This window comes from Crotalus tigris, unplaced genomic scaffold, assembly GCF_016545835.1.
Source record: "Crotalus tigris isolate CLP2741 ecotype Arizona unplaced genomic scaffold, ASM1654583v1 scf7180000024362.2655971311:6658466, whole genome shotgun sequence".
Taxonomy (NCBI): Eukaryota; Metazoa; Chordata; class Lepidosauria; order Squamata; family Viperidae; genus Crotalus; species Crotalus tigris.
The window spans coordinates 500,516-519,423 of record NW_024100530.1 but is presented as its reverse complement, the minus strand read 5'-3'; the positions used below and the strand labels follow the sequence as shown (position 1 = coordinate 519,423).

Below are 18,908 nucleotides of genomic sequence, written 5' to 3'. Positions count from 1 at the left end.
AGGTTAGTAAAATGAGGATCCAGATTGTTGGCGGCAATAGGCTGACTGTAAACTGCTTAGAGAGGGCTGTAAAGCACTATGAAGCGGTATATAAATCTAGGTGCTATTGCCCTCCCTCCCTCCCTCCCTCCCTTCCTTCCTTCCTTCCTTCCTTCCTTCCTTCCTTCCTTCCTTCCTTCCTTCCTTCCTTCCTTCCTTCCTTCCTTCCTTCCTTCCCAGTGCTTAGAATACAGTATTGCAGGCTGACTCTGTCCACTGTCAGGAGTTCGATCCTGATGGGCTCACGGTTGACTCAGCCTTCCATCCTTCTGAGGTCAGTAAAATGAGGACCCAGCTTGTTGGGGGAGCAATGGGCTGACTCTGTAAACCACTTAGAGAGGGCTGTAAAGCACTATACAGCTGTATATAAGATCTGAGTGCTATTGCTATGCTGTTCACAGTGTCATTGCACACGTCATACAAATTGTGTCATTTGCATCAATCACAAATGACATCAGTGATGTCATTCCTCTCCCTTGGCCAATGTTGTCACAGTGGGCATGATGTCAGTTATCTCCAAGGGATCCTCCTACGCCTAGCCAAGCCTGAATTCTTACAAGGCTAATGCCTGCATGCATACATGCTGGGGCTTACTTCCAAGAACTCAGCAGAATTTTATTCTCTGCCTTTATGCAAAGATTCTTGCTTTCCAGTAAACATCTCAGATGTGACACTGGGGGCACCTGAAGATTTTATCAAAAATTACAGGATGACAGCTGCTCACATTGACTAAAGCCAGTTGGGGGGAGAGAAATAGGTAATGTGTTCTTCATTATGCAAATAGTAATAACGCATCGTAGGTAAAGAAGTTAGTAAAGAAGTAGCATCATAACCATCCTTGTCTAGTACAGCGTGCAAAGCACGCCAAGGGGGTGCTTCAAAGCACATTGCAAAGAACAACATGTTTCATACTTGAAGTGTTGAGGCATCCTTTTTCTCTCCCATAAGTACTCTGAAGGGTTTCCCAAGGTGTCTCAGCCCATGTAAAGCATTTTCAATTGACTAGCCATCCCAGTGGAATTGCTGTCTGTGCCTGCACTCAGATACCCACTGAGAGAAGCTGGAAGGGCCCTCAAAGCATGCACCTTGTTTCAATGCTTCACAGAAAAGTGCTTTGTTCATCTCAGCACCCTCCATAGATTTGTATTACCTGACTGATAAGGCCAGATCTAATGCACACTTGAGGAACTGCAGTGTCACTGAACTTCAAAAGGTTTGCATCAGCTATGGCAAATCTAGACAGCACACTAAAAAGCAGAGATGTCACCCTGCCAACAAAAGTGCGTATAGTCAAAGCTATGGTTTTCCCAGTTGCAACATATGCCTGTGAAAGTTAGACCATAAGGAATGCTGAGTGCCAAAGAATGGAGGCCTTTGAACTCTGGTGCTGGAGAAGACTCCTGCGAGTCCCCTGGACTGCAAGGCAATCAAACCAGTTGGTCCTAGAGGAGATCAACCCTGACTGCTCTTTAGAAGGCCACATCCTGAAGTTGAAACTCAAGTTCTTTGGCCACCTAATGAGAAGGAAGGACTCACTGGAGGAGAGCCTAATGCTGGGAAAGATGGAGGGCAATAGAAGAATGGGACGACAGAGAATGAGGTGGCTGGATGGAGTCACTGAAGCAGTAGGCGTGAGCTTAAATGGACTCCAGAAGATGGTAGAGGACAGGAAGGCCTGGAGGAACGTTGTCCATGGGGTTGCGATGGGTCAGACACGACTTCTCAACTAACAACAAGAACAAGGCACATGCTGCAAACCCCATAGTGACTGGTGGACCTAGTATATTGGAATTTGAATAATTTATGGCATTTCTTTTGATGAATTGAGCCATCAGTTCACCAGTCCCAAGCCATCTTTCTCTTGCCCAGGGGTCTTCAAACTTGGCCCTTTTATAACATGTGGACTTCAGTTCCCAGAATTCCTCAGAATTCTGGGAGTTGAAGTCCACAAGTCGTAAAAGGGCCAAGTTTGAAGACCCTTGCTCTAACCACTCTGCAAAATTTCACATAGGTAAAAAGGAACCAGCTGAGGCTCTCCTAGGATGACCACAAATAGTTCACAGCTGGGAAAGACTCATGGTGTGTCCTAGCCCAGCTCTTGGGAGATCTCAGGTCAAGTCTGGGGAAGCAACTGCCAATCAGCGTTGACATCATGAACTTCCTAGCTTGGCCAAATTAGATAAAGACCAACATTAGCAAAAGCGCGTCCTCCTGAATCCCTCATCATGAACCTTCACTAGATGGCATATTATAAAGAAATGGACAGAAGAACACCACACAGCCTTTTCTGCTTTTTAAGAACTAATCTATGTGATGTATTGACCAAAGAGACAGGGAATTGAAGCAATTACCTTTGTCCCATCTGTTCAGTACAATTCGGCCTCTCCTCTCAGTCTCTCTGTGGGTACCTTGACACAACAGCTTTACTTAATTATTCTTGGATCTCGTTTAAATGACAGCTTTCTGCCCACTCAGTAGTTGAGGACAATATTGTTCATTAAGTGAGCATGGCTCAATATAAAATGTTCCAGACTGTTTCCTTGATCTGAAAGACCTCATTGCCACAGATTCCCCAGCTGTGATTAAAAACTCGTTCATATTTGCGGCGTGGATGTATCATTTCAACTTGCCTGGAGATTTCACCTAGACCTGAGTCAGGATTTACCAACACGAGTAAAGGAGTGGGTTGCAAACAACATCTCTGACTTTCTCTATTGGAGACTCACAAGAGCACATTAACACTTGCTTGAATGTGATACCCTCATGCAGTTAGCGATCCTGACCATTGCAGAACAGTTGAAGATGCAGGCAATTTATTTGTGCTGATGCCGCTGTGTGTACGGAACCTGTTACAGATCTCTGTTCACCATCAGTAGCTCAGAGGTATTGGGAATTACAGAAGCTTAGAAAGTCCTTTTGCTTTCATTAATAATCTTATGAGTGCACGGTCCTTTTTTTTCCAGTCTAAAGACTGAAGATTTGATTTTGAGTGCTGTGCTCAAGCTTCAACATATTGGCCGGGCTAGAGCAGAGGAAAGCAAAACTATGATTCCCTTTCACAAATATAAACAAAATGAAATCAAATTAATTAGAGGCAGTCTATCCATGCAAGTAGGTACTTAATAAGGTGTACTTTATCCTGTCACACAACAAATGTATTTCTCTGGCACATTGTAGAAATACTTGCAAGCTCAATCACAGAGAGGGGGGACTCTATAGCTTTTGAGGCTTTGGCATTGCTCCTCTGGATTAAAACCAAAATTAAGTGTGAGCATGTTACATCCATCTTTCTATTCTACCATCCTAGTCCAGTGATGGCGAACCTTTTAGAGACCGAGTGCCCAAACTGCAACCTAAAACCCACTTACACATCGTTGGGTGCCGGGTGGGTATGGCCCATTGACTGGGTGTGACCCATTGGGTGGGCGTGGCTGCGGTGGTAACGGCATAGGTTTGCCACCACTGTCCTAGTCCATCACCTGGTTCAAGATCCACACCTTTCATTAAAGTTTTCTTATGCTACTGTCATTGACCTTGTTTTGCTGCCTTCTTCTGGGTGTGTCTATTCCCTCTGTCTGATCTTATCTGATCTTGGGAAGGATAATAACTCTCATTCTTGCAGGAAGTCTGTCACATCGGTTTTGCACAGTCAAACCCTGGTTGCTGCCTGAACGTCAAACACCTCAAAGTTGGTTAGGATCAGAGAGGCAAATAAGCCCAACGCAATAAATTTTTGAAAACGGGAATGGAGCCATTGGTGCATTCCACTTGACCAGGTGGCCTTGGATGCTGCTTTCATTGTGGATTTTAGTGTATGTTCCTTATTCAGTGTTTCATGCTTCCCGCAAGTATGAGGTGCGTTAACTTGTGTTCTTAATTGTCCTTTCATTCCATTCATGAGCTTGCTTGATATTTTGTTTTCTTCTCTTGGCATCTTTACTGAGAATGTATTCTTGAGGAGGGGGAGCCGGTAGTAATCACCACCACCACTACCACTGGTTAGTACTCAGATGTCCACACCATAACAAAACTTCAGGACTGTAGGCTAGACAAGGAAGTTGAAAAACCATCTGGGATGAAAACCACAGCATATCACATCTGTACCGTTGCCAAGCAATCTACCCAAATACATCCTGAGTCAACCCAACTGGAAGGAATTTGATAATTATGCTTCCCAGTAGTTTAACCCAATATATATCCAGCCAATATACAAATATTCTCATTAGAGACAGATCTCATCCCCTAATCTTGATAAGTGACTCTAGAAAATTAGCTATTAGCAGAAGCTTTATCATTATGGATGGCTACCTTTAATAGCTTATGTCACTGCTTCTTACCCCCCCCTCTAAAAACCCTCTCCTCAGATCTTGATATTCTTCTCTAGATACTAGTAGGAAATTAATTTTACGAGGATGCAAGACAGTTTTCTGAATTGTCAAAACAATTCTAACCCTCTCATCAGTATGTGCTTTTCCCCACCCACACAGCTATGAATGCATTCCATGCAGACTATGAATGTTATAAAACATGGGGAAACAAATGTTGGTTTGTACAGATGGTACAAAGAATCTCCAGTAGTATTTCCCCTTCTTGGGGCACAATGTGCTATCTGCCTTGCCAATTCACAAACAAAGAACTTGCTGTGTCATTTTTAAATATGTCAGATTGGGACCTTGCTGAGCCTAGAAAGGATTTTATGAAGCATGATAATTTCAGACAAAAGCAGAGACATCACCTTGCCAAGAAAAGTATGTGTAATCAAGGCCATGGTTTTCCCAGTTGCAATGAAAGGCTGAGCACAAAAGAATTGAGGTGCTGGAGAAGACTCCTGCGAGTCCCCTGGACTGCAAGACGATCAAACTGGTCAGTCCTAGAGGAGAACAACCCTGACTGCTCTTTAGAAGGCCAGATCCTGAAGTTGAAACTCAAGTACTTTGGCCACCTAATGAGAAGGAAAGACTCACTGGAGAAGAGCCTAATGCTGGGAAAGATTGAAGGCAATAGAAGAAGGGGACGACAGAGAAGGAGGTGACTGGATGGAGTCACTGAAGCAGTAGGCGTGAGCTTAAATGGACTCCAGAAGATGGTAGAGGACAGGAAGGCCTGGAGGAACATTGTCCATGGGGTCGCGATGGGTCGGACACGACTTCACAACTAACAACAACAGGTTTCAGACAAGTTAGCTTTTGGCCAGTGGTTTGGTTTGAGTTGGATTAAAGATCTAGATTTAAGCTGTACTTGTTTAGATAGCTTTGATCTAATGCAGAAAAACATGAAAACTCCGGCTGGATTTGTTCCAAGTTCTGTTTTGTACCCATAATGGCCATCCAGAGCCTTCCTAAAGTTTTCTGAACACAATGAAGGAACAGCAGCTTTCTTTTGAAATGCACCTTTCTGCTTATTCCTGCAGCGTTCTGTCTCTTATACTGAAAGTAAATATACAACCATGTTGGTTAATGGCTATAGATAACTTTATTCTTTCAACATTTGTCTAATGACTTTTCAGACTTTAAATATGGGCTGTGAACCTGCTTCCTCTTCAGTGTGGAATTTGACTTAGGTGCATACTATGTTTTCAGATAGTTCGCTCTACATCTCCTTCCCAGATGTCCAAGACGGTCTTCAATCTGTCGCAGGGGTCTTCAAAGTCAGCCCTTTTATGACTTGTGAACTTCAACTTCCAGAATTCCTCAGCCAGCGTGCACGCTGGCTGAGGAATTCTGGAAGTTGAAGTTCACAAGCCATAAAAGGGCCGAGTTTGAAGACCCCTGATCGATGGCATGATGCTTGCTTCAAACCAAGCATGGTTTGCTCAGTCCCAATTTACTGAGCAAACCAAGTTGAAGTTGTACAACACACTGTGCCATAGAGTCTAGTATACAAATGGCTGGATTCACACAACATGCTCTATCAGACGCCAATAAAATGCGTTATGGAATTTGCATGATGTGTGAATCCAGACTGTTGCTTCGCTTTTCATGTATAAAAGTCGGCACAGGAAAAGGTGATGTTCTTAATAAAAGAACATAAGGAGTGTCCTGCTGGATCAGACCACTGGCCATCTAGTCTAGCAGTCTATTCTCAAAGTGGTCAACCATCTACATAAGGAAGCCTTCTATTACCCAAAAATAGCATGATAAAACACAGACCTTAGTCTGCCTAACGTCTCCCTTCCCAAATGACAATCATTTGCCTTCCAGTGAGAACCAGCCCACAATGCAAAAATAGCTGTAACTAAGAGTTGTCTCAACAACAACTCCATCGCCCTGACACTTTTTTTTTCTTCATCAGTGCAAACTGTACTGGAGTCATTGAAAATAGAAACACACAATTGTTTTGTCACTGTCACACTTGCAGACATGCAGTGGGATGCGCTCATTGTGAACCTCCCACCCGAATCACTCATGAAGAACCCATAATCAGCTCAACTTATATTTACAGTACAAGGATGAGGTAGTAATGAGAGGAGCCCAAGGTATCTCTTTGGGGAAACTACCGAAATACCTACTAACATCCAGAAGCCGCTATGCAAACGTTGGATAATCTTATGAATAAAAATGTGAGCATGCATCATTCTGCTTAACTAGGTACATGATTGTTCAGCTAAATATTCAGAGTTCCCAAGGCTGTTGTCCAAGCATGAATTCTCTTAATCCAAAAATAAGTGGAAGATGGGTCTGGATCTAAAGATCCATATCACGATGGGATATTCTTTGGGAAGACCGCAAACACAACCTCAACGCAAGAATGCTACCCCTCCTTCCTCCTCCTCCTCCTCCTCCTCCTCCTCCTCCTCCTCCTCCTCTTCTTCTTCCTCTTCCTCCTCCTCACTTTTTCCCTCTCCTCCCTCCCTCCCTCCCTCATTCCTTCTCTGTCTGACTGCCAAATGACTCTTGCCAGCTTGCATACGAGTACTGTAGAAACAGGAACACACCCATGGTTAAACCTTAAAATGCAACAAAAATGGAAAAGAAAGGAAAATACAGCATAAGGTCCAAACAAATCAAGATTAAAAATAAGGGGAAGAAAGAACCTTAAGATAAAAATAAACGATGGCTAATTTCCCTGGCTTATTAGAATCTACTCCAGAACAATTTGGTTGTCAGCATCTTCCTGCTTGTCATCATTTTAATGTGTTTTAATGGATGTAAACTGTTGGGCATCAGCGCAAATTGCACCGGTAGTTGAATATGAGAAATAAATTATGAGGAAGTTAAGAGAGCCACACTTGCCTTAACGTCTTTCCCACAAATGCATGACTTTGCACATCCCTGCCACATTCCCTGCATAATTTTACCTGTCGCCCTTCAACCAGAAAGTGGCAAGCCTGAGAATTTTTACTCTTGTAGAAATCACCCCGAGCTCTTGATAAATTTATTAGCAGCGTTCTGCCAAATGTTCACCAATCTACATTCTCTTCAAGATGAGGCCACTACAGCTATACACAATGAGGTGACCGCAGCCACACCTAGAGATTTCTATAAAAACATGATTATATCAGCAGTCTTATCTTCAGTTGCTTTTCTAGGTAATTTTTTCCCCTGCCCATTGGATTCACATATTAGGATCCCTTCACCCTTCTAATATACGGTGCCACCGGTTGCTAACTCTGAATTGCGTTTGCCAATTTAATCCTCTTTAGTGTTCATTTCTCCATTGAATGTATAAAGAGAGACTATCTCTGCTGTCCTTCCCTGGTTTAACCACATTCGCTCTGCTGAAAACTGCATTAGTAAAACTCTTTCTGCAATAAAACCGCTTTCTAGGACATACCAACAGCCTTGGAAGCAATTATTTCTCTCGGCGTGCATTTGAAATGAAGTCGTTGAGATCTGTTCCTTTCCAAACTCTGGTACTTTTTATTCCTGTATTAATAGATACTTCAGATATTTGTACTGTTGCCATTGTTGGCTTGGCTTGGGTGTATCTGTTTCATTTCATTTCATTTTTTTTGAAGAAAGAAATCTTTAGGCAGTCCCTCCCACTCCAGTCACTGCATAATTATAATGTTTGTAAGCCTATTCTATTCTACGCACATCTGGATTAGTGTGATGAGTGCACAGGGGTAACTTATTCTACCCTGGCAAAATCTTGACAGATACGAGTTTATGAACATTACATAATGGTGCCAAGTTGTATGGATGGGAGTGAGATGTTCTTTTCAGCAATTGCCTAGCCCAGTGGATCTCAACCTGTGGTCCACGGACCTCTGGGGAGTGCACGATGTCGTCAGACCCTGTGTAGGCTTGAAGAAATGTTATGATTTAAACCTTGAATTAAGTCTCGGGGGTCCGTGGCCAAGGTCTGTGGCCATAAAAGGTATTTAAAGGAGGTCCATGGTGAAGAAAAGGCTGGGAACCACTGGTCTAGCCAACAGATGCACAGACAAAACCCCAAAGTGAAGTTGCAGCAAAAGGCTGTTGCTTAAAGTGTGTGGAACCATCCACACTCTGCTTTGGTATACAAGTACAGAGAAGAGCAACAAAGATGATTAGGGGACTGGTGAGTAAAACTTATAAGGAATGGTTGCTGGAATTGGGTATGTCTAGTTTAATGAAGAGAAGGACGAGGGGGGACATGATAGCAGCCTTCCAATATCTCAGGGGCTGCCACAAAGAAGAGGGAGTCAAGCTATTCTCCAAAGCGCCTGAAGGCAGGACAAGAAGCAATGGATGAAAACTAATCAAGGAGAGAAGCAACCTAGAACTAAGGAGAAACTTCCTGACAGTTAGAACAATTAACCAGTGGAACAACCTGCCTCCAGAAGCAGTGAATGCTCCAACACTGGAAGTGTTAAAGAAGAGACTGGACAGCTATTTGTTGGAAATAGTATAGGGTTTCCTGCCTGAGCAGGAGATTGGACTAGTTGATCTCCAAGGTCCCTTCCAACATTATTATTTTTAACTGGCTGCTTCCACTACAATGTTCAGTTTTGATTCTCCAAAGATATGTTCAACAGCATGTTCAGCAGGTTGACTTTGGATAACTGTATCCCTTTTACTCAAGTAATTTTTCTGCACTTCTGTATGTGCTGTGAGCTGATTCTCGGGGGCCTGTTTTGGCAACCATTTGATTGGCATTCGTTCTTGGCATTTGGAAATAGGGGAAGTTATCTTTCTTCCACTTTGTAGCTTTCAAGCTCTGCTACTCAGGCACAAATGGATGTAAAATCACAACAGTGGGATTCAGGTTATGAAAAGCAAGACGTTCCATCTGTAAAACACATTTGCAACATCACAATTTACAATATATATATTTTTTTATACATCCGCTGGTAGGCGGTGTGATGGGGAAAGGACACAAAGAAGAGAAAAAATATTACAGAAGTAAATGTGGAGCAATCCCAAACGTGTCATCCTTTACTCAATAGACATAAAGCACTTAAACTCTTTTTGTCAGGAACAATTCTAGTTCTGGTTCTTTCAAAGAGAAATCAAAATAGACTTTGAACCCACTTCAAAATAAGGTACTTTATTTGTCACTGGAAGAATATAATTTGGGGGTGGGGGGCAGGGTGCCTTAGAGTTAGTCTTCACTCCTGATGGCTGCAGTTTTCCAAGATTTGGGAAGTGGTTTGTTTACCATTGCCTTCTTCCTAGGGCCGAGAGAATGCTCGGCTGGCTTTGTGTCCCAGGCAGGACTAGAACTCACAGCCTCCCAGTTTCTAGCCTGGCACCTTAACCACTACACCAAACTGGCTCTCTCCTGATCTCTGACGCAGAGTTACAAAAATAAAAGTATCGTTGGACGATAAAGCATTTTACAATTTTGTCTTGTTCCTGTAAGCATCAGTGTATGCATTTTTTTTTGCATCAACTGAGAGAGGCATGCCTGTGTTATTCTCTCTCTCTTCCTCTCTCTCCCTCTCCTCTCCCTCTCCTCTCTCTTTCCTCTCTCTCCCTCTCACTCCCTCTCTCCTCTCTCTCTTCTCTCTCCTCTCCCCCATCTCTTTCTCTCTCTCCCTCTCCCCCCTCTCTTGCATATATCAATTCAAGCACAGCTCAATCTGTATTTTTCTCACTTTAGAACTGGGGAACATAGTTCCTGATTGGCACTAACTTTTCAAATCAAGAAGTCCTGTAGCCATGTCTTTTAGACTCTTTACCTTGTAGACTCCAATGACATTTTTATATTCTTCAGTCTGGGAATTAATCAACATCCCATAACAAAAAAGCTTGTTCCCTCATTTGACCTTATTGAGGTCTAAGGCAGCCCTTAATAGTTCTGGCTTTTAAAACACTAGGGATGTGTTTAAAATGTCTTTTGCATGTTTATTACCTTGTGACATTTAAAAACCGGATTCTGATTTCATTTATGCTGAACGCTCTTTCTGGTATTTTATGACTTAGTGAAAGTAGAATAACTGCTGGAACCATTTGTACCATGGAAACTGCATAGCACCCTTGGTGTTTTAATTGCTAAAATTAACAAAGCAAAATTCTGTTGAGGCAGTGGTTCTCCTGCATTGAAGAACAGGGATAATGGCATGGTTGCAAACATCAAGATGGCAGTCACCAAGGCAGGATCAAAACTCCAACTATTTTTTAATGGACATTTGGCCTTATGAATGCCCCTGAATAAGATATTGCTGTTTGGGGTCCTTGGTGTTCTCTGAGCTTGGTGAATTTCTTGTAGACGTTTCATTACCAAACTAGGTAACATCATTGGTGCATCCTCAGTACATATTGCTGTCTTTCAGAGATTCTGTATTTGTAAGATTCCTCCACCGATTAGTTGAGTGAGCTAATTGGCATACATGTCTCTTTTTATTGGAATTTTATTGTTCTATCAGGACTGTGGGATGTTTTTCAGCCAGAAGGAAGCACGTATGTGAAGGAATGTGCCTCTGCAGGAGCAATGGGGGGAAGAGCTTTGCCAACACAGAGCTTTCCTAGAGAGGGCCCTGGATTAAGAGACTGCACAATTCCAGGCTGGAGGGGGGGAGGGGAAGAGGTTCAGGGTAGTCACACCCTACAATCTTTCAGGATGTATCTAGCAGCTTAGAAAGTTATAACTTTAGTTTGGCAAGATTCTGTCTATTCGGTGCAAACAAAATTAAGGACTGGACTTGATTGGAACTTGCTGTCTCCTTAATGGGATTGAGCCTCACAGTGTATGACCTGTGGCTGCCCTAAAAAAAAGTCAGAGATTAAAAACCAGGGATGATCCAGCTTGAATGCTAAATGTCATTGAATTGACAGTTCGGTTAATTAATTAACCAGTCCATCCCAGGTGATGTCATTTTCCCACCATGCATTTATTTTTTTTCTGTCTAGGTCATCTTAAGCATTTAGAGATTGGGATCAGCAGGGGCTATTTCCCCCCCCCCCGAATTTGAGATGCATTTATCTGAATCTGGTGGAAGGATTCTGAGAGTAAGATCTTTTGATAGTATCCCACAATTCAACTATAGGTAGTCCTTGACGTATGATGTAATTGAGCCCAGGATTACAGTCATAAGTGGTGTGGAGTCATAAATTGAGGCACAATGTGACCAGATTTGCAATTGCAGCCATTTTTAACCATAGTTGTTAGGTGAATGAGGCTGTTATTAAGCAAATCCATTTTCCCCAATAGTTTTGCTGGAAACCAAATGGCAGAAACTGGTAAAAATCTCACATTCAATGGCTGTTCAATAGGTTTTCTTTTCAAAAACAGTAGATTCCAGGGATACATTATGCCATCAATAAGGGCTTCCTGTCTAAAGGGTAGTAAATATTCTCTTTTCAAAATCCATACCAATAATAAAAGCTGGGTTGAATCTAAGTAATGAAACCCATCTTGGATAAATGCATTAAAACATTTAATGAATTGAATTCTGGGCATATATTTATTGTGCAACTGCCTTCTAAATACATTATTCATAGACTTGCTGCCAACTGCATGCATTCTGCTAACCCCAGGGGGGAAAAGGGATAGATAGATATATTTGCTAAATCAAATAATTCCAGAGGTGCTCACTGCACTTTAGCGTTTACCAAAGAAACAATATGTGTATCAAACGATGCTAATGTATCATAAACTGAAAAGTTTCTGGAAATGCAGGCTCTTCAAGAAATAATGATGTTACACAGACTCATGCATATCTCTTAAGAGATAATTATACTCTAATTGCTGTCCTGATGAACTATCCTTTCAAATCATGACAAATAGCTACCGAATCAAAGGTATTCAGGAAGCTTCATGATTAAACAGAAATTTGGAGTAAAATCCTTCTTGCAGGAACCAATCTGGGTTGGTCCCCAGGACCAGAGGTTAAGTTTTTGGACTCGTGCTGGACCCCATCCTTGGGGAATGTCTCTCTAGCGCAGTGTGTGCTTCGGGCTACTCTCTGTGTGGTATTTATATGGTACCTAGTTGTGCGTGGCTTTTTAGGTTTTGACTGGGGTTCTATGCCCAAAGCACATATTCTGGTGGAGAGAAGTTCTCTGAAGATGGGCATGAGTCTGAAAGCTTGGAAGATTAAACCTCTGGTGACCAGCCTAGCTTGGATCCCGCAAGCTAGATGCCGAGACCCTGGAAAGTGTGCAGAGAAGAGCAACAAAGATGGTGATCTTGGTTGCTCTTCTCTGCGTACTTTCTAGGGTCTCAGCATCTTTTCTGTATATAGTTTGAACCCAAGTTACCTCCAGGACTATCTCTTCTTCACCCCTGTCTATCAGATCTTCCAGAAGGTCCTCTCCTCCATGTCTTACCATGGCTAGGACTAATACCAACAGCAAATAATGGGTTTTGCTCTCTTTGGGATTTTCCACTGTTTTCCACTGGAATAAGCAATCATCAGAGACTTCCTAATTACAGTTTAAGAAACAGCTGGTGAATATATTTTCTAAGTTAAGAAGCATAACTTGGGAAAGTCAGAAACAAGGTAATCAGGATGCACCAGTGCATGCAAGGCACTGTGTTGCACCATCTGCTATAAACGGCAGGTAGTTATGCTATGTCTCCAGAACACACCTCTGAACATACTTCCATCTAGAAGCCCTCAGAAATTGTCTGTCCAAAAGGCCTGCAGGTGAACAAGACCTTATACCTTTGCAGACAAACACCCCTTGGCTGCCAGCTGAGTTGGAATCTCAATATGTGCCGTATTGAATATCTGGAGCAGACATGTCAAACTCGCAATGTCATGCAACATATTGGAGCTGTTTTGCCATTGCCAGCAACAGAGTGGGCACGGCTTCCATGTGATGTGTCCGGCCCATGGGCTGGCAGTTTGATACACCTGATCTGGAGGCTGAGCCAAAGCATCCAAAAGTCCCTTTAAAGAGTTTCTTGAAGGTTGCTACTCATCTAGAATATAAGAGGCTGCCACAAACAAGATGGGGGTCAAACTGTTCTCCAAAGCACCAGAAGGCAGGACAAAAAACAATGGATGGAAACTAATCAAGGAGAGAACCAACCAAGAACTAACGAGAAATTTCCTGACAGCTACAACAATGAATTAATAGAGTAGCCTGACTCCAGATGTTGTGGGTGCTCCAACATTGGACATTTTTAAGAAGAGATTGGACAGCCATTTTGTCTGAAATGGTAGATCTCCTGCTTGAGCAGGGGGTTGGATTAGAAAATGTCCACAGTTCCTTCCAACTCTTGTTATTCTAATATTTGACCCTGAGAAACAAGGGCATTTGCAGAGAAGGCAAGTGACATCATGCCAGTCATGACATCATTATGTAACTGATAGAAATAATGTCCCGTATTTGCATCAGGATGTGACCGATGCAAATGACTAAATCTGTAGCATTCTGGCAAACATGTTGGGATGCCTGTGTTGTTGCCATGGTTTCTACCAAGAGGCCTATATGGAGGACTATTTCAACTTTTACAAATATTTTTCCAATGGAGATATTGTATTTATGGTTGTGCCTGTAGTCTGTCAAGTTACCGAAAATCCCACTTCCACTGTTCCACCACTACTCACTCTCATATTCTGCATGCAACTTCTATTTTCAACAGCCCACTTCACTTTTTTGATAGAAACATCTTCTTCAAGAACTGTCAGTCATGCATATCCATGCCCCATAGTATTGAAATGGCAGATCTGTCCCAGAAAATGGATGACTTGGAAATTGATGGATGGGATGGAAAAATAAAAAAAGCAGAGGTGATAATGCCACAAGGAAGGAAACACACCTTTACTTTGGGTAATGAAAACCTCAGCTTTAATACATCCTCAGGTTAGGCTAGGCTGCCTAAATGTAAACCTTTGGGGGAGGGAGGGTGTCTCTAGTTGTTCACTTTTATTTTATAGATTTATTTATTTGCATAAATTCCTCCCCTCTCAGTAAACACTACTTACTAGATTCTAGGTGGCTTACGATATTCTAAATAAATACGTGTGGGAGGACCAGATAAAAGAACATATCACATTTACTGTGTTTTCAGAAAAGAACAAGTACCACATTCTTTTAGGAATGATAAAATGGTGGGCTCATTTAGACCTGGGAAGGCTGAATATTGCAAAAAATAAAAAAGGGAGCTGTTGTTATTGCTGTTGCTGTCCTACTCCTATGATGTGGAAGAAAGAGTGGCAGAACCTGGGGGCAGGGTGAAAAGAGGGATCAGCCTAGAATCCCTATATAGCCACAAGCAAACTAAAGCCAACAATCCTTGAGTGCCATTGACCCTTATCTAACTCTAACCAGGTGGTGACTGTTAGTTGAGAAGATTCTTGTGCCTAGGCTACAGTGACAAATCATTTTAATTTAATTTAATTGAACCTTCATGTGTGGACCCGGACTTTCATATCTGACATGATTTTTCAGGGAGTGGGTATTCATGGCACCCTCTCTTTGGGTGGGTAGATTCTATCTGGAGCAACTATCCTAAAGGCCTAAGCCTTTTGTAGGTCATGAGGTATATACCATTATCTTCTAAATATTCTCCTCCCACCTCAAAAATGTGTGTTCTTCAACTACAAGATGAAGGTCCATCTCTGCTCTACACACTTTGTGCTGACACGGACGGTGGGTCCCACTCTTAGGACTTGCTATTAGAACACTCAACACTTTTATAAGCTGCTAGACAACTCATGATCTAGCTCGTAGTTTCAGAGATATTTCCATGCCTAAACAGATAACTAAGGGGAGGCAAAAAGTAGTGGGAATGGAAGCAACTTCCAACTTTCCGCTGGCTTCCCCATTGACCTTCCTTGTGACAGTTGGCATTCACCTGGCTGTGACTGTCCACTGAAGCCATCACAACTTTCCTAAATTTCAATTGCACAGAAGTGTGACAACTTCCGTAGACAACTAGTCATGTGATTTCTAGTTCCAATGCTTATTGCCGACTTGATTTTGGTTGCATTCTGTAAGTTAGCCCTATTGAGATATATTGTTTTAAAAGTTGTTTCCCTATGATGCACTGTTTCACCAGCTGAAGATGACAAACAATCAAATAGACACAAAAAATACATAGATTGCATCCCTCTAGTGAGAGAAATGAAGAGATAACCCGATCCTTACAAATCTCACCTTTCGTTTTTAGAGCACATAAGCTAAGGATATAGATCCAACGCAGCCAGTAACAACAATGTTTTCTTTTCTAAACATTTCTACCTTGTGCCTATTTCTCTTCTATTATTCTGAAATCTCAGTCTAAATTTTACATTCCAATCCTAATCACACTTCAGAATAAACCTCTTTGAAGACTTATGAAATTTATTTCCCCCAATAAAACATGCTTATCACTAGAAGCACAGCTAAATGAATAGCAATAGCAATAGCCTTAGACTTATATACCACTTCACAGTGGTTTACAGCTCTATCTAAACAGTTTACAGAGTCAGCATCTTGCCCCCAGTAATCTGGGTCCTCTTTTTATCGGCCTTGGAAGGATGGAAGGCTGAGTCAACCATGAGCCAGTCAGGATTGAACTGCTGGCATTGAGCAGAGTTAGCCTGCAATACTGCAGTCTAACCACTGTGTCACCACAGCTTTTGAATGCCTTAACAAGAAGACATTTTCCTCCTTGCAATATTTGTAATGGACCTAAAATATAGCATTACTCATACAGGTAGTCCTTGACTTATGACCGCAATTAAGCCCAACATTTCCATTAAGTGAGTTTTGTCCCATTTTATGACTTTTTTGCCACCATTATTAAGTGAATCACTGCAGTTGATAAGTTGGTAAGCTGGTTGTTAGTTGAACCTGGCTTCCCCCTTGATTTTCTTGTCAGAAGGTCACAGAAGGGGATCCCATGATCTTGGGCACAGCAAAGGTCATAAATATGAACCAGTTGTCAAAGCATCTGAATTTTGATCAGATGATCATTTTTCAGTGCGGTTGTGACTTTGAGCGGTAACTAAATGAACTGTTGTAAGTCAAGGACTACCTGTATTATAAATATGGAGGAGGAAGAATGACGAACAATCTAAAGATACATTCAAATAGAGTGATGTCATATAATTATGATCTTGCTGATATTTGAAAATAAATCCATAGAACTGTTGCAATAGCTTCTGTGAGAGAACAAGGTGGCTTCTCTGCTATAATTACTATTACTGATTAATGCTACATAGTGCTTTGGAGAAATGCTTTATATAATAATTTGTAATAGAGTTTTCTTCGTACAATGAGTCTATATTATTTCTATAGTGAATCCTAGGGAGGCAAGTATTCAGTTGACCTTTTAAAGCATTACATTCACTTACTGCCCTGCTGGGAGAAATACAAAGCTTTCTCTTGGATCAACTAAGAGGTTTTCAATGGCAATATTCATGGCATAAGAGCTTCATTGAAAGAAATACTCAGAAATATACTCTAAGTATTAAAACACTATCCAATCACATAAAAATGTTTTCATTCTTCAAAGAATCATATTTTTTCCTCAAAAAGAACATTTGCTTTCAATTTTCTCTCAAAAGAGCATTTGTCCCAAAGACAATTTATCAGAAGCAATGCCCAATTTTTGTCCTTTAAATATTTTCAGTCTACATCAGGCTAAATTCTTTGAAATTGAATGCAATACAACCTCTGGAAGAAAACGTGCATTGAGAATTATTTTAGGCTACCTATTTGAACGGGAGACTATTGGGAAAATGTATTCAGTCCACATGGAGGGCCAAGGTGAATTAGGGTTACAGTGTTGGACTAGAAGACCCAGATTCCACCCAAATCCACCAAAACTCATAGGATGACTTTGGGGCCAGTTGCTCTCTTCCCAGCTTAACCCATTCCCCAAGATTGTGGTGGCAGGCAATGCCCTGTGCGTCGCTAGAAGTGCATAAAAACAATATGAACGTTCAGCTGAACCCTCAGAGGAGGATTTTACACGTCGCCAAAGACGAGCTCAAGTAGAAACCCAACGGAGCAGAAGAGGAACTATTAGCCTGCCGGCTGAACTGACCCAGAGCAAGGGGCGTCCGGACGCGTCTTTGTGGGCAGCCAAGTCAATGCCGGCGCTCAGCACCACGGACAGCTCCCTGCGCTTCCGCCACTCCCCACCGGGTGCCGCTGCGCCTCCACCTACCTGATCCTCGTTGCTGCGGGAGGACGATCGCGGAGCCCGGCCGAGGCGAGGCCGACGAGGCTGCTGCTGCCGCCGCCGCCGCCGCCACAGTTGCGGGGCTGGAAGAAGAGGCGGAGGAAGAGGCGGCGGAGGACGCCGAAGACGCCGAGGAAGAAGAAGAAGAGGAGGAGGAGGAGAGAGAAGAGGAAGCGGCGGCCGCAGCGGCGGTTTCGCCCTGCGCCGGTAGGAGGCGCTTGTCTCCCAGGCCGGGCTCGGCGGTGGCTCGCCCGGACGGGCTGCTTCTCCGCGGGCCGCTGCTCTGGATGTGCGAGACGGCCTCGGCCGCCTGCACGTCGGGAGGCGAGAAGCGCGCCACGACCCGCAACGCCGCTTGGGCTTTATGCTCCTGAGTGTCTTCGTCGCCGTAGTCCGATACCCGGCACTCGTAGACCCCCTCGTCCTGGCGCCGGACCCCTGACAGCCGCAGCCGGTGCGAAATGTCGTTGCCCTGGACGCGCACCGTCTGGAAAAGAGGGGAAAGAAGAGGTTACTTAGGCGTGGTGGGCCCGCTGTGGGGTGTCGTCGGGGCGGCGAGCGGGAGGGTAGCAAGCGTGGCGAAGCCTCTGCAGCCATCAGAGGGCAACACACCCTTGGGTTATCTCCTCCTTGGAGATTTTCTACCCTGCCCTGTTGGGTTTGTGGGCTAAGAACGACAGATTAGGAAAGGGGAAAGGCAACAACAGGGCTGACTCTCATCCTCTCTGGAGGCTCCATCCTGAAGCCAAGGGGAAGCCACCGGAGGCAAAGCAAGACCCCTTGATGTTCATAGCTAACACCCAAAGGTGCTCTCGCCTATGCCTGCTTGAACTCGAACTTGCTTCGTGGTAGACAACAGATAAAAAACACTTTCTTTAGGGCAGTGGTTCTCAACCTTTCTAATGCCGCGACCCCATAATACAGTTCCCCATGTTGTGGTGACCCCCAACCACTTATACATCACTGGGTGCCAGGGGCTTGGCCAAAGAAAAGGGGGGAAAATGGCGGACAGCCTTGTTTGGCGACCCCCGTGAAATGGTCGTTCGACCCCAAATGGGGTCCCGACCCACAGGTTGAGAACCACTGCTTTAGGGAGAGGCAGAACAAAGCTTGTGGGGTGTGGAGAGTAAGGTCATCTTCCCAGCAGTGCAACAAGCAAAGCAGAGAGAGAAGGACAGAAGCCTCTTCTCCCAGTTTGTCCCATGCCTACATGATTCAGTTCTAACCATGAACCCAGTTCCCTAGTAACCCTCCTCCATCCAGCACCCTCCAGATATTATGGACCTTTGAATCCAAACCATTCTAGTGGGAACCCCATTGATGGGCTTCTGATGGGCTTCTGATCTTCCATTGGTTGTTAAATCTTTTTGAAGCTATCA

General features: G+C 43.3%; 1 protein-coding gene across 1 annotated transcript in view; it reads right to left on the bottom strand.

Annotated features, from left to right (window-relative positions):
- Positions 1-18,908, bottom strand: part of VSTM2B (V-set and transmembrane domain containing 2B) — a 42,091-nt gene that overhangs the window by 7,661 nt on the left and 15,522 nt on the right. Inside the window, exon 4 of the mRNA XM_039327535.1 lies at positions 17,515-18,016. Coding sequence (XP_039183469.1) covers positions 17,515-18,016 — 502 coding nt within the window. The remainder of the gene's footprint in view (positions 1-17,514; positions 18,017-18,908) is intronic.